The following is a 16,075-nucleotide window of genomic DNA, read 5'->3' as shown; positions in this document are numbered from 1 at the left end:
TTAAATATGTTCAGCATTGCTAGAACTCTCCCAAACACTTCTAAGACTTCATTGATCATTCAAACACTTACATGTGTGCATCAAGATTAAGTTCTTAGGTGTTCAAATAAACAAAGCTAAGTTCAGCTACCCATATGGCCCGCTAGAAATTTTTAAAATTTCTCACGTTTTATTGCTACTGCAATATTGAAAGATATGAACAGTGTAGATTTTAATTCTGCTTAATGAATTTTTCTTAAAGTATCAAAAAAAAAAAAATCTTCGACTGAAATAAGTTTGTTAACAATATTATGATAATTTCTTCCGTTGCCGTTGGTCTTCGGATTTCACAAATCAATTAATCATCAGAGGATTTCATCAATTAAATACCAACTTCGTATACAAACAAATGTATTTTCTTTTTGTACAAAACTAAAAGGATTTTGCAGAATAACTTAGCGTGTAAAAACCCAAGTGTACAATAGTACAATACAAATAAACAAATCAATCTAAGCATAATATCAAGCCTACGGGCCATAGGTTGAGCACAGGCGTAATCAATTTGGTTGTCATTCAACTTCAGCATCAATCCCCTGAATTATGTGACGTCTTCTATCAAATACAGCTCTGAAGGATTCACGCTCTGCACGTATATGCTCTTGGAACACACTGCTTTTAGTTCCCCAACTAGACTCATTTCCACTCTTCACTTCTTCACTTACTGGATTTGACCTTCTGCGGGTGTTTCAAAATAACCGGATTATTGTTTAGATTGACAACTAACATAAAATAAATTGAGCACACCACAGAGTGTTCATATGAACCTTCATTAGGATTTGTGATATGGTTTAAACAAACAAGAAACTCCGAACAGGGAATCCTCACTTTTCATATAGAACAACAGAAGGTTGAAAAGTATTACGTGACAACCTAAACTGTAAATAAACGATGGTACTAAACTTAGCCGTATAGAAACTGAACAAGCAACAAGTCAACAACCACACGAAAGGGTAGAAGAAGGCTAAACCATAAACAAATTGAATGAGCAACAGCAAAAAAGGTTACTCACCAAGTTGTAACCAGCACCAGGCCCAATTACTAAGGATTTCATGCTTGATTTTTTTGCTGCCCCAATGGAAAAACCAGTTATGCTTCCCTGTTCCGAAAAGCCAAAAAAAGAATGAGATAAACGAAGACAACAAACAAACTCAAATCGACATTGCAATTGTAAAACAAAGATAAGCACTTGATATGCTAACAGAGATGTGTCATGCCAAGACATGTTACGCAAGCCTAGAGATGTTGCAATCTAGAAGTTCAGTAACCTTTGTAACCAGAATATGATCCAGCATTTTACACATAAAGACCTTTAATATACATAAAAATGTTGCCATGCATTTATTTATTACCTGGTCACCCCAATGCACAGATTTCTTTTTCATGCTATATGGTTTAAGTAACCCAGAGGGAGCATTCAACTTCCCTTTAGGTCCCCTAGGTCTTTCAGTATATTCATCCTCATCAAGAGACCATTTACTCCTACCTAGTTCTTTTACACCTGTTGAATCATCATTGCCTTCATCGTGCCATCTATCTCCATCATTGAGCGAACCTACAGAAAAAGAATGATGAAAATAGAAAAGGAAAAATTTAATCTGAACAAATGTTAATTATACAACAGTAGGTAATCCAAAAACCTTGTTAACACAGGTCCTTGAAAAAGAAACTAAAGAGGCTTATACAGGCCTTGTTTCTAATGGCTTTATATTGATAAGCTTTGTGTAAGAGAAGAGAGACATTTTAGAGATTTTACTTCATCTAAAAGATTCTCTTAGCAAAAGAATCACCAACTATTAAAACGTCTAACTCTATTGAACTTGAACTTCAAATCATATAAAATATACTCCCTCCGTCCCCAAGATATAGGCAGAGTTTTCAGTTTTTGTAGCCCCGCTAAATAGGCGGAATAACAATTCCAAGATGAGTTTTTCTTATATATGCCCTTATTTATTGTGCATTGATAATTGTATTAGGAACAAGACAAAGGTTAAAACAGGAAAGTAGATGCATATTTAAGAAATCAAGATAATTTCTTGATCTAAGAGATTTTGCTAAATCCGCCTATATAATAGGGACGGAGGGAGTATCTTATATACGACCAACTCATAGTTAAATGGAAACTCCCAAAAGAATAAAATGTCTGTTAACTTCCTCATGAGAAACAAATGAAGATAAAAACTTAACTCCCCTCATTGTTAATTAATAGCACATAGCAAAACATACACAGTATCATAAAACATACCATCAGTTGCATCATCTTTTATCAATGGTTCCATTGTCCTCAAAGAACCTGGATCCTGCAACTTAGCTGAGCCTTCATCACATGCCACATCTTCTTCCATATCCATGTCCACCTGTGCCGCACAGCAGAAAAAAATGTTGAAGCGGGCTAGTTGACCATTCACAAAACCAACCTATCCATCAATTTCTAATAAGTAGATCATAAACATTTAACAAGATTGGAATGCATTAGTAATTAATTCACAGTTGCTACCTCTTGGATCTCACTCTCGTTTGGACCATCTCCGCGGATAAGTGACTGTTATGGCAGCAAAAAATATTTCGATACAATTTCAGCATAGAACTCATGAATCAATGTATATGAAAACCAAGTATGCAATGAAGACTTTACTAGCATATTTCTGTAAATGTTCTCGTCTTCCAAGAAAACGAATGTGCTTTATCTCCTTTTTCTTTAAATATAAAAACAACTAAACAAACCTTGGTATCTAGTTGCAAGTATAAAGGTGGAGCTTCCTCCCACAATGTTGCCATTTTCTGAATGTGATCTGAAGTGAAACCATGCACGTTCCGAGCAGCGCAGCCCTGTCATTTGACCAAAATTACATTGTGATAAGGGAACAAGGGTACCAGCTAAAAATTTGCTTCTTTTCAACACACATCCACTAGGAAGAAGTATTATTTAAAAATTGCATTCATAAAAAAATTAATCACCATGGGATCCTTATACGCAGCTTCCAGCAGGTAAACTTCATAACCCGTCCTCTGTTACACAAAAAGAAACAATGAGCATGTGTAACGAGACATAAAGAGCAAGTTTATCACCAAAAGTTCCACAACCTTGTATTAATAGAATAAAAGAGATCAGCATCAAACACAAACTGTGAATGAGTTTACACGTGTTGGGTCTTCAAAGACAGATATACCACAAATGTTATGCCAGATAATCCACTATAATTATGTTTTGAGGTTGTTCTTTTGCAAATTTTAGAAAGCATTCAGACTGAAGTCTGTGACCATAATACAATCAAGAAGGTAGAGTAGATTTTCTTTAAGTTCGAACAACTTGGTGATGGCAGCAAAATTTAAGAACAGAGAAAAACGAAGCTAGCACGTATTCCCACTAGTTCAGTAACCTTCCACCCAAAAGCTTGCCTGAAAATTTTGGGTCCTAGCAATGACTACCGCAAGTATCAAACCAACATTCACTCATCAGGACCTCAATTAAGAGAATTATTGTGTCTATGCTTTCAAGTTAGCAATTACCCCAACTTCTCACTTCCAAAAACAGGTTTAGGAAACAATATATCACCGTCAAAATGACCACTCACGGGGGAAACTAGAGGAAAAAAAAATGATAATCCAACAATGTAGTTTGTTCTTTTCTATCAATAAATTTGGAGGTGATGTATCGAGTAATTCAAAAAGATAAATGGTGAAATTAGCAGCCGTAATAGATGAACCAAATAAACATACTATGTCGCAGTGGCCAGCGCCAGCATTATTCTTAGAACTGTCTCCTCACATAAAACAGGCAACAGACAGACTCAAAAAACTTCACAGGTGTAAAAAGAGAATTGAGGTTATACCTTAGCAGTTGCCAAAAATTGAGCAAAATCGGCTACCCGCAGATTGCGGTCATCCACTAAGACGAGGAACACATACCACCAAACAAAAGGTCAATTTCCGAACAAACTGCATGTAATTAGTGAAAATGAAGCCAGTGCAGAGGCACCACATCCCACATCTTACCCAAAACCACACTAAGACAAATGAGTGCTGATACAATGAGGGACGTTAACTTGGTTTCGCTCTTAGTAATTAATCCTCTACATCTTACTCTAACAAATTTTCTAGACACTTACGAATAGTAATATACGCACAATAGTGGAGATAATGGATATGTTTTAAGTCGGTGACCCAAAACCAAGATATAAGGCCCTGAATATCTCCACTTTTACACCTTAAAACTACTTGAGCATAATGCTGGATCACTTTTACACCAAAGGACGAGTCTTAGCAAACCTTGGAACAGGTACAGAACATAGCAATAATAAAAGGCAGTAGGTGTGAAACACAGTAGAAGAAGAAACATTAACATGGTGCGGGATTTTAAGGAGTTTGTTTTGTGAAACTTTTACAGTTTGTATATAAGATTCATACCAATAATAAAGGTGAAGCTACCGTCCTCCAGGGTCTTCCTAAATGCTTTCAACATGCTTGCCCGGTAAGCCTGTCGCAGTAGTAGATAATTCTAAGAATTCATTATAAAGTAACAAGTCATAGAAAACCATTTATAAAATTTAAGGTAAGTATAAATATAAAAGGATTATAATGTGATCATAACACAGAAAATTAATAAGTTTAGGAGCAGAACAAAGATTTAAAACAGGAGGTAGAAGTGCTGGGTTTCTCAAATTTTGTTAGAAGTTTTGCAGACAAACTTCACTAGTGCAAAAATAGCATCACAAATTTATTAGCTATTAATAATGTAGATTACAAGAAAGCGGAATCACCTCTTCCATTTCAGGTTCATAACAATATTCCATCACCTTCCTTGTATCTGTTTTTCTTCTGCCTTTAGCAGTTTTAGATTCGTCGCGTTCGTCAACCTTTATAAAAGTGATATTAATTTGTAAGAGTGAAAAACAATACAAAGATAATAGATTGAAAAAGATGGAGCTATACGACATAAATCTATATTCAACACTAGGAAGGAGAAAAAAAATATATAAAGCAAAGTGAAGCAGATATCTAACCTTTTCAACTTCATTCATGAAATAATCATCCATAGAATGTATTCGTGGAGCGCGACCACCATTTTCAACTTCTAGATCACGTAACATCTTTGCCAAATAGCTTTTTCCACTACCTGGAAGAAACACTTCAATTTTCATGTTTGGAACAAAATTTTGGTACATTTTGTGGCATAGGGCCCATGATGAGGCATTGAGGCCACGAATCCTCGCAAATATTTTATCTTTTTCGATCAACAAAACAAAACATTGATCAAGCAAAAGGAAAACGGGAAAAACCCTCGCAGGAAAACACTAATGAGAAAGAAAAAAACAATCAAGCAAGAAAATGGGGGGTCAGAAGAATCACCAAGATGGCTCATCGCCACTTGAATAAAACAATAACCGCCTTCTATCAAGTGCAGTTGTCCTTATTCAAATCTAACATGTACGACACCAGGACCCTTTAAGCTAAACCAGAAGAGACCCAAGCTACCCAACACAGACACTGGGCATGAAGGAACCTCTTACTAACACACTCTATTTACGTATAACTTGACTTCTTGTTTAAAACAAAAGTATATAGGTTGAGCTTAAAATAAAGAAAAAAGGGAATGCATAAGTATAAAGCACATGTCGCGCAACGAGATATAGCAAACAAGTTACCTGGAAGCCCCCGAAGAATAATAACAATATGATCAGGACGAGTAGCTCGATGAGGCTGTCGAAGTAAGAGAGAGGCATCAATGTGCTTTGGTTTGTCTGGTGATGGATGCTTCAATGGAAAAGACTGGGTTTTATAAGCTGGTGACAGCAATGAATGTGGAGCATCAAAAGAACCTACTGGAATTGGATACAGGGAGGGCGTCATGTTTGCTGAAGTTGTAGCTTGCATGTGTAATAGAGGTGGACCTGGTGGGTCCACTGGTAGAGGTGGGGGTGGTCCAGGAGGTAGAGGAGGCTGAACACCAAATGTCTGAGGTGCATGCTCCCAGCTATTTGAGGCACCAAATTTATCTGCAAGAGGGAAATTATGAGGTTTCTGAATTCCCTCCAACTGCGAAGGTTTAACTTCAACCGAATGTCGTAAATCACGTGTATGTCCATGGTAATGGAGATCTTGATTCGGCAAATATGATGCCGGAGACATCTGCCAACTCGTTAAATTAGATCGAAGGCCTTTTGTCGGTTCAGTATCTTTTGACTGGAGGGGTTGGTAACTGTTGGCACGAAATTCCCCTTGAGAAGCTTGAGTGCCTGGATAAGATGCACCGTAGGAAACATTTGGCTGCTGAATTATGTCTCCATGCTGTTTGTTCTGATAATACACCTCCCTCTGATTCATATGCTGAAATCCTTTTTCTTCATGTACAACTGCAAAATCCTGACCTTGCTGCGTGGAAGGATTATAGTTAGGAGCACCTGTTTGGAAAACACTAGCTTCATAGCTCTGAGCGGAAGGTGGCTTCAAATGGTTGTCACTCCAATGATCAACAGATGTAAACCCAGGATGAAACCCATTTGTTTCACTACCCATACGTTGCTGATCAACAGAACCAAACCCCGTATCATGAAAATTAGTTGCTCCATTGTTACTTGGTGGCCTCGGAATCCAATCACTTCCCCTTGCTTCACCTCCACCTAATCCCCCAGGATGAACGCTACTATTTCCCCCATGTTGCCTAACTAAACCCAACCTACGCTCATCATCCTTATAAGCTCCATTAGCATTCAAATTATAATCACCAACAACCGGTGGCGGTGGCGGTGGCGGTGGCGCTGGCGCTGGTCCAATCTAACCCGGATTCATATTGTTATCAACCTTAATCCTCTTATTCATTCTCTCACTCTCAAAAAATTCTCCACTATTACCGTAATCATAACTCGACGTAAACCCATTCACCCCTATTACCGGTTCTGGGTACTTTCTTACATGATTACTACTATTCCAAGAAACATCATTTAGATTGCCATAACTTGGGGGCGGTGGCCTAACACGACTATTACTATCACGGTAAGGATCAAAATAAGGTCTTTGATGGTGGTGGTGGTGGTGGTGGTGATGAATTGGAGGTCCATAACCATTACGATCTAAAGGGAGTGGTGGTTGATTATGAGAGCAGAATGGATAATGAGGAGTTGAACAACTAGGACAGATATTATTACCTTGAATTGGTTGATACCTCCATGAATCGTCCATCTTGAAAAGATTTTGAGCTCATAAAATTGAGTTTTACCAAAGAATCGAACTGAGACGAACGAATTGAAATTAGGGTTTGGAGACTGAATTGGGCGGGGATTGTAGAAAGAAAAGAGAGGAAATATTTTTTCTTGGTACTCTGGCACTTCGGGAGCCTTGTTTTATTGTAGGTCAGTAATATTTTGGCTTCTGACGTGAATTGAAACACTGCTAATGCGGTACCGGCATATTAGGAGGGTATCAAGTGGGAATTATATAAATGTCCTTCTTTTTCATGGGCTTCACAATTGTTCTTGTCATACAATAAATATAGGAAAAATGAGGGGGAGACTCAAACAAAAAATATTCTCATCGTCAGACTCACAATTAATTTTGGATACCGTGACACCCATAAATATTTCTGTGACACCCATAATTATCCGAAATTATTAAAACTTGTCTGCATGACGGTTTATGCATCCACATGACGTGTTATGCATACTGTTTTTTCAGGGATAACTCGTTATGCATCCTAATTTTTCAGGGGTATAATTGGCAACGCAACTTGGATATAACATATCTAAAAATCTGCGCCTTGGAATTTTACAAATTTTATATCGTTGGAAATCTTTTAAAGAGAGTTACGCAACGAGTACAAATAACAATATCAAATTTTTGGTTTTCACGAAAAAGTCGGAGGTGATCATCGTTGTAGGGAAAACTTTCGAAAACTGACTGCGTATTCATTATGCAGCCTCCAAAAAAGATGCATAACACATTATGCAGATGCATAACGAATTATGCAACCATTTTTTCGACTGCATTACAAGTTATGTATCTGCATAACAAAGTTATGCATCTATAACAAGTTATGTAGTCATTGTTTTGGTTGATTTTAGTTCGTACTGAAATAATTGGTGCATAATGCGTTATGCAGCCATATTTAAATGATGCATATCAGGTTATGCATCCATTTTCTCGATGCATAAAAGATTATGCAACAATTTTCTCGATGCATAATGCATTATGCAGTCATATTTTCGGATGCATAACAGGTTATGCATCTACTTTCATGACTGCATAACTTGTTATGTAGATATTATTGTAGGTGCATAACAAGTGATGCAACCTTGTTTTTTGTTGTTTTCAATACTAAGAAAAAAGTATCTGCATAACGTAGATATTATTTCCTTCATCAAACCACTCATCTCTACTCTTTTAATAGTTTGTAAGTATTCATCCTTAAAAGTGTGTGGCAACCATAACGTAGATATTATACTGTGTCCTTCTCCAAACCCTGAATTCTCTTCTGAATCATAACTCTTATTCACAGCAGCACAGCAGCTAAAGAAGAAGATAAGGAAACGAATTGATAAGCAATGGCATACGAGAACACTTTCTTCACATACGAGATTCAATTATCTTTTTCTACAGCCTTAATCGTCTATTTTTTTCGTGAGCAGACTAATATACTTTGATTGTTTAAACATCGGTGATGTTTAGTTTGTTACCATGACTTAGAGAAACGATGGAGCAATCAATGGGTGTGATTTCAGATCTGAAACTGGGTGAAGATTGGTGCGAATTTGTGTGGGTTTGAGCATAATTGAAAAGGGAATTTTTGTGTCGCTGCTCAACAGATGGGATTAAGGAATTGAAGTTAGGGTTTCAGCGTTCTTGAGAAATAGAGATGACATTGTTGATAAGGGGTCGGTGGTTTGAATATGAAGATGATTATGGGTTTCTTGTTGAACTCAAAAGAAGAAGATAGATCTGCTCTGAAGATCAAATGGTTGAATCTGTGAATAGGTGGAGGTTAACAAGATGAATGGGTTGCTGAGTGTTGAATCGAATTGATCCAAAATTAGAAGATGGATGATGGGTTGGTGGCGTTGTTGAAGAAAAGGAATTGAAGATGAAAAAGAAAAAGAAAAAAGAACGAAACAGAATTTTATAAAATATGGGTTTGAGAATAATTTTTTCCTAGAAAATGGGTGCGCGTCTTCAGATTTCTGGGCGTGGGTTTCACAGTGGGAAAGATCCGAACAATGGGTCTCCATGTAGTTTTCACATAAATATACCCCTCTCCATCCAAAGCCCATTAGGGGTCCATTAAGGAATTTATGAGATTACAATTATACCCTTCATATAATTATTACTCTAATTCCGAAATACAGTTATCAACGGAAAGAAACAGATCTGTAGAGAGAGAGAAAATCTGATTAAGAGAGAGAGATTCAGTTCTTCAGCTCAGAAATTCGAAAAAATTTCTAACAAATCCAGGTTTTCAATCAGTTCCTTCAGCTGATTCATCATCTTCCTCTTCTAATAAACCTATTTTTATTGATTTATAGAGAGAATCAGTTCGAGAGAGATAGTAAATCAGTTCGTCAGCTCAGAAGAAAAAAAATCGAAAACTTTTCTACGAATTCTAGGTTTTTAATCACGAGAAGTTTTTCTTTTAGCTCATTCATCATCTCCTTCTTCTACTAAATCTATTTTTAGTGATTTAATACTTTGATCAGTTAAATCTGAGATCTGAATTGAGTTTCTTCATCAACAACAGATTCAATCGAAATTTCTCGATCTGTTTTTCTGCAACAAATTGATAACGGTGATTAGTAATTTAAGATGAGTAGAAATTTATATTATGTTTCCATGTTCAATTTGTAGTTTCTAAATCTTCAATATCAAAATTCAGTTTTTTTTGTTTTTTATGTTGCAGAGAACGAGTTTTTGGAAGCTTAATTCTCTGTGATTGATTCTACTGGATTGATTGGTTCATTTGCATATTATTTGAATTCGAAATTGTTATTCATCTATGAAACAGGTATTATTCAATTCTTCAATCTGCAATTTCCGGTTTTTGTTTTTTGAATTTCTGTTTTTTTACTTACATTTGCTCATGATTCAATGTTAGTTTTATAATTCATGAAGTTTTGTTGATCTTTTTATGTTCTGTTGTTTTAATGTACTTTTGCATTTATGTGGATGAATTATTAGTGCTATTATTTGGATAATACCGAGTCTTGAAGAATTATTTTTTAGAATTCTGAGTGTGGATGAATCAGTTTTGGTATAATTTTAACTTACTTAGATGTTAGTGTAATCAATTAGAAGTTACAATTTAGTGTTGATAAAATCTGTTTTCATATCTTAGTCTACTATCTAACATTCGACAGTGAATATAACTTTCACGAGGGGGCGCAGCCTCTCGAGTGATGCGCGACGTAATGAATTTGTACCTTAGTTTAGGTTTATGCTTTTCTTATTGTTTGCAGTGATTTTTCTTAACATGGAGCATGTATGTTTATGTAGTATTTCATGTTGCAGGTTCACATTTGCACTGATTGCATGCTAATGTGATGTGAAGTAACATTTTATGATGTTGTTCATGCTGTTGTTGACATATTTTTTTCATTGTTGACACTGAAGTTTTGTACATTATCCAGATTATTTTGTATCAACATTTGTTGTTGATACAGTTTTGTTGAATTAACTTTCATTTTTTGATGCAAATAACCTGGATAAATTTCTGATTATGTTTGTTGATGACTCTTTTATTTGTATCAACATTGGTTTTATGATGCTTTTTTGTTGGATCAACTTTCATTGTTGATGCAAATTAGTGGATGAATTTTTGATTATGTTTTGTTGATGGCTTTTTTATTGTATCAATACTGGTTGTTGATGCAGTTTTGTTGTATCAACTTTCATTGTTGATACAGTTTTGTTGTATCAACTTTATTTTTGTTGATCTGTTATGTTTGTTGCAGGCCAAAGATGGTTGTTGCAGAGTTCACTTTATCCAATTTGACCGTATCACATGCTGTTTTGGAGTCAACTACTGTTAGCGAGATGATTAGTATGGTGAAACAATAACGGCCTTATGTCCCTGAAGACCTCATACTTTTTGGTTACACTGTAGATGGAAAATCACATGTGATCAATCACGATTTGGAGTTGAGTTTTTTCATTCACTACTGCATCTCCAAAGGTATCGATGTGGTGAAGTTTAACATCCAGTTTAAAATTGTTGTTGATTTTGTTCCATCTTCTTCTTATGTTGCTCCTTCTTCATCATCATCAAGTTGTGTTTCAAACAACGATGTGGCTATTGTAGAAGATTTGACCGATGATTCATCTTTGGTCAAAAGGGTCCCCAAGAAATCAGATGCTTGGGCCAACATCTTAACTGGAGTAGGGAATGTTTTTGAGAGTAAAATTATTTTTCGTGATGGTGTTAAGAAGTACGAATATCATAGTGGTTACAAACTTGATGTACGTAAGAGTGACAAGAAACGTTACACTGTCCGGTGTATTAACAAGGAAAGTCAAAGTTGTGGCTGGAGGTTTCACGCATCTCTCGTTGCTAATACTAAAGGTGTCTTTCGGTGCAAGAAGTTTCAAGGAGAGCATTCATGTGATTTAGCTTCTTCTGATCCCGCGAAAGTCAGGATGACGAAATCTTTTCTGAAGGATATCTTAGTAGATGAATTTCGAGCATCAAAGAAGAAGAAGGCTGCAGCTGATGTCCAAGATCTGCTCCATCTGGAATATGGTATTGATCTCACGTATAGTCAGGCATACCATGGTTTAAAGTTCACTAAAGATTTTCTTTGGGGTGATGACATCAAGTCTTATTCAGACCTTCTTTGGTATAAAGATTCAATTGAACGTTATAATCTTGGTAGCGTCGTCAAGTTTGAGTATGATGGTGAAACGAAGCAGTTTTAGAGGTTTTTTGTTGCTTTTGAAGCTTCTATTACTGGTTTCAATAAGTACTGTCGTCAGATGTTGTTTATTGATTGTACTTTCCTCACTGGGAAGTTTAAGGGCGGTCTTATGGTTGCTTGCGGAAAAACTGGTAACCAAGGTATGTTTTTTAATCTTTTTTCTATTTTTTTAATTATTAAGTATTTATGTTGATTGCATAACTTCCATAAATTTTGTTGTTTATCTCATAGTTTCACTTGTTGATCCTCTAATATGTGTTGTTGATCTTATAATTTCAGTTGTTGATCCCATAAGTTAGTTGTTGATCCCATAAGTTAGTTGTTGATACCATAATCTCACTTTGTTGATCCCCTAATATGTGTTTTTGATATCCCATAAGTTAGTTGTTGATCCCATAGTCTCACTTGTTGATTCCATGATACATAATATTTGTTGTTCACCCCGTAACTTGTTCATGTTTTTCAGTTTTATTGGTCACTTTGTGAATTTTTGGTATTTATTTGTTTGTTGTAGAGATCTATCCAGTTACATTTGGAATAGTTCCCTGTGAAAATTGTGCCAGTTGGGAATGGTTCTTAACCAATTTGAAGGGTATTATCAGTGAAGACCGCCCACTGACCATCACATCAGACCGTGGAGCTGGCCTTTTGAAGCATGTCCCTCTTGTCTTTCAAAAATCTTTTCATTCTTTCTGTTTGTACCACATGAAAGGTAATGTTCCTGTTCCAAAGGGAAAGAGTAGGCAAACTGCTGTGAAGCTTTTTGAAGAGTGCTACACTGCCTTAACAAATGAGAAGTTTTATGTTGTTGCCAGGACTATGAGAAATCTGAAGCTGGATTCAGTTATTGATTGGATGATAAAGATTCCGTTCCAGAACTGGGATGCTCATGCGTTTCTAGGAGAAAGGTTTGGTGAGAACACATCAAACATTGCTGAGAGTTTTAACAGTGTGATTAAGCATGATAAGCGACTTCCAGCATTTGAGATTCTTGATTATATTCGTGCATATGTAATGGAGAAGAACTACAAGAGAAAGGTGGAGTATGGTAAGTGGAATGGAAAGCTTACTCCCCGGATGCAGTCTAGGCTCAGCAAGAGGGTGACTGATTACCGTTTTTACAAGTTCCGAAGATCAAGTGATAAAGTTTTTGAGGTCATTTCTCCTACTGGAAAGCACTTATTCGACTTGGATGCTAAGACTTGCACTTGCAATTGGTGGCAGAAGCATAGTTTCCCTTGCACCCATTCGATGAAAGCGATGTTGCAGATTGGGCCAGATGAACCTTACAAATACATCATACCATATTATACCACCGAGTAATATAGAGGTATGTATGCTCGTCCTATCTATCCTATTCCCGACAGTGAGAGGACGCCTGAAATCAATGAGGAAGGTTATGTTTTGCCTCATAATGGCGGTCGTGAGTCAGCTGGAAGGCCAACTACTTCAAGGTATAGGGGATGTCGAGAGAATGTTCGCAAGAAGAAGAAGTGTGGTAAGTGTGGAAGACTTGCCTTCACAACCGTCGTAGATGTCGCGGAGCTTCTTTGGCTCCTAGTGCACCAGTTTTCCTCAAGGAGTCTAACTCCAGAATGATCAACTTCTTGAGGAGGATGTTGTTCTGAAATTTCCCTTTTTTCTGAACTTTTTTTTTTACTTTTTTATGCTACTTTATGGATGATTAACATGGATGTTAGCTCTTTTTATTGTTTTTCCTATTTTTCTTGTTTGGATTTGTTCTGTTTTTAATGATATATATTCTCTTTTGTTTATGAATGTTATTCTTGTCAGTGTATATATGTTTGCAGGTTCCAGTCTTACTGGTTTTTACAGGGAAAAAGTACTATGTAAACAGTATCAACAAATCATTGTTGATCATATTCATGTATCAACTTCCATTGTTGATGCAATAAAAAAAAAGAACGGTTATGTAAATAGTATCAACAAATCATTGTTGACCATATTCATGTATCAACTTCCATTGTTGATGCCCAATAAAAAGAGAATGGTTATGTAAACCGTATCAACAAACCATTGTTTATCATATTCATGTACCAATATCCATTGTTGATGCCCAATAAAAAGAGAATGGTTATGTAAACAGTATCAACAAACCCTTGTTGATCATATTCATGTATCAACTTCCATTGTTGACGCCCAATAAAAAGAAAAAAAATTGCATGGTTTTATCTATATATACAAGTTGTGCATACCTGTAATTACCAAAGTTGGTTTCCATGCACTAAATTCAGCTAACATTCTAGCAGCAATCTTCACTCTCTTCATGTTTATCTTCTCATGGTATTTAATGCTACTACCATTTAGATCAAAGCAGTGCCACGCTTCACCAAACATTTCATGAATAAACAGATGTGAAGTGCATACCTGCAATCTTTATTAACAACATTCATGATAAAAATTTGCATGGTTTTATCTGTATATATACAAGTTAACTCCATGAGCTCTGCGTACCTGCAATCTTTACTACCAACATTCATTCACTTTATGTGAAACCAATCAGTTATTCATCTATTATTTTTTTGACCCATTGATTTTTGGGACCAACTTCCATTGTTGATCCCAAAAATGGATCAACTCCCATTGTTGATGCTCAATCAAAATAAAAAAAATTCATGGTTTTATCTGTATTTACAAGTTAACTCCATTAGCTGAGCATACCTGCAATTTGTACTACCAACATTCATTCACTTTCATAACCAAATCATTCATTCACTTGATAATCACTTTCATAACTAATAGTAATATTAATTCGTAACAAACTAGTACTAAACACATCCTCCAAATTGTTTGAGAACAAAACAGATTTTCAGACATATATTTACAGTAACTAAAAGATGTCTTTTCAAACTAACAGTTTAAATAAATTAGCAGACTTACACAGAGCAACTAAATTACTTACCAGCATATGTTAAACTACACCTAAGTGTGTTTGCACTAATCTAATGGTTCAACATAATCTTGTAGGTTGAGTACCTCTTCGACTAAGTCTATAAGTTCTTGAACTTGCTTACCTTCTATTGGTTCAACAGAATCTTGTATGTTGAGTACCTCTTCGACTGAGTCTATAAGTTCTTGAACTTGCTTACCTTGTAATGGTTCAACAGAATCTTGTATGTTGAGTACCTCTTCGACTGAGTCTGTGAGTTCTTGAACTTGATTACCTTCTTCCAAAGTTGGTTTCCACGAACCGAATTCAACTAACATCCCGACAGCAATCTTCAATCTCTTCCTGTTTATGTTCTCATGGTATTGGATCTTCTTACCATCTAGATCCCAGCAGTCTCCACGCTTCACCAAGCACTTCATGAACAAGCAGACGTGCATTGCGCGGTCCAAACCCTGTTGCTTTGGTACCGTGTAATGGTTTAAAATTGTAGTTACTGGTTCACCTGTATCAACATCTTTTATACCCATTTGGTTCAGGACTGGAGTCAATGTTTGGACCATGACATTGTACTGCTCGTTGTATCTTTTGTAGTGATAAATGGTGTTGAAGATCAACCATATTCACCTATCAATGTAAGAAGCACCCAATGGAAGGGTTTCTGATCCGGGGTCTTGTAGACACATCGGTATCAACAACATTGCGTCATTGTCATCCACTAGGTAACTGTTCCTCAACATATCTGGAATCCCACTTGTTTTCACTTTATTTGCATCTTTGCTTGCTACTGCACACCTCATTATTTGCTGCATCATTTTCTTGGCATTTAGTTTGTTTTTAACAGATAAAAACAATAATTCATTCATTTATGCATCATGTATACTTGAACCATCCCTAGTACATTAAATTTTTTTATCTCACTTAAATAAGGTTTCAACTACGATAATGTTGAACTAAATAAGTTTATGTAACAAGTTATTCAAAAGACAAATTAAGAGTTTTCGTTACTTACATAACAATTTGTAGACAGAATTAAGTGCTTCTTCTCATAGTATGTCGGCTTAGATGGATTTTGCATCTTTGATTGCAGCATGTTGGTGTAGTAGTCAACAATCTCACTGTTAGTGATCTGGTTATCCATTAAATATTGGAGATGCCTTCCATAGACGATCTCTTCCAGTACATTGTTGAAATAAAAGGTACATGCTCTGGTACTGCATATGGAAAGATTATGTTA

The 16,075-nt window shown here is 36.1% G+C and overlaps 2 protein-coding genes across 4 annotated transcripts; one reads left to right on the top strand and one right to left on the bottom strand.

Annotated features, from left to right (window-relative positions):
- Positions 1 to 337: 337 nt before the first annotated feature.
- Positions 338 to 7,384, bottom strand: LOC113276012. 3 transcript variants are annotated; one of them, XM_026525603.1, is made up of 12 exons: positions 5,682 to 7,384; positions 5,040 to 5,152; positions 4,797 to 4,892; positions 4,444 to 4,513; positions 3,870 to 3,925; positions 2,995 to 3,045; positions 2,761 to 2,865; positions 2,534 to 2,578; positions 2,282 to 2,393; positions 1,389 to 1,591; positions 1,049 to 1,135; positions 338 to 714 (listed from the first exon to the last, which is right to left on the bottom strand). In XM_026525603.1, the coding sequence occupies exons 1-12, from the start codon at positions 6,550 to 6,552 to the stop codon at positions 694 to 696; spliced, it is 1,830 nt and encodes a 609-aa protein (XP_026381388.1). In that variant the 5' UTR covers positions 6,553 to 7,384; the 3' UTR covers positions 338 to 693. The 3 variants fall into 3 exon arrangements, 2 of the variants coding, with proteins under 2 accessions (XP_026381388.1, XP_026381389.1); XM_026525604.1 differs by having other exon boundaries at positions 1,523 to 1,591; XR_003323861.1 differs by having other exon boundaries at positions 1,049 to 1,591.
- Positions 7,385 to 8,722: 1,338 nt separating this feature from the next.
- On the top strand, positions 8,723 to 13,253 carry LOC113272742. The gene is made up of 5 exons (XM_026522540.1): positions 8,723 to 8,772; positions 10,971 to 11,059; positions 11,123 to 11,911; positions 11,954 to 12,070; positions 12,445 to 13,253. Exons 1-5 carry the CDS (start codon positions 8,723 to 8,725, stop codon positions 13,251 to 13,253), a joined length of 1,854 nt encoding a protein of 617 aa, XP_026378325.1.
- Positions 13,254 to 16,075: the final 2,822 nt, after the last annotated feature.

The sequence above is a fragment of the Papaver somniferum genome, chromosome 4 (assembly GCF_003573695.1).
Source record: "Papaver somniferum cultivar HN1 chromosome 4, ASM357369v1, whole genome shotgun sequence".
NCBI lineage: Eukaryota > Viridiplantae > Streptophyta > Magnoliopsida > Ranunculales > Papaveraceae > Papaver > Papaver somniferum.
This window is presented reverse-complemented; position numbering and strand designations above follow the sequence as displayed.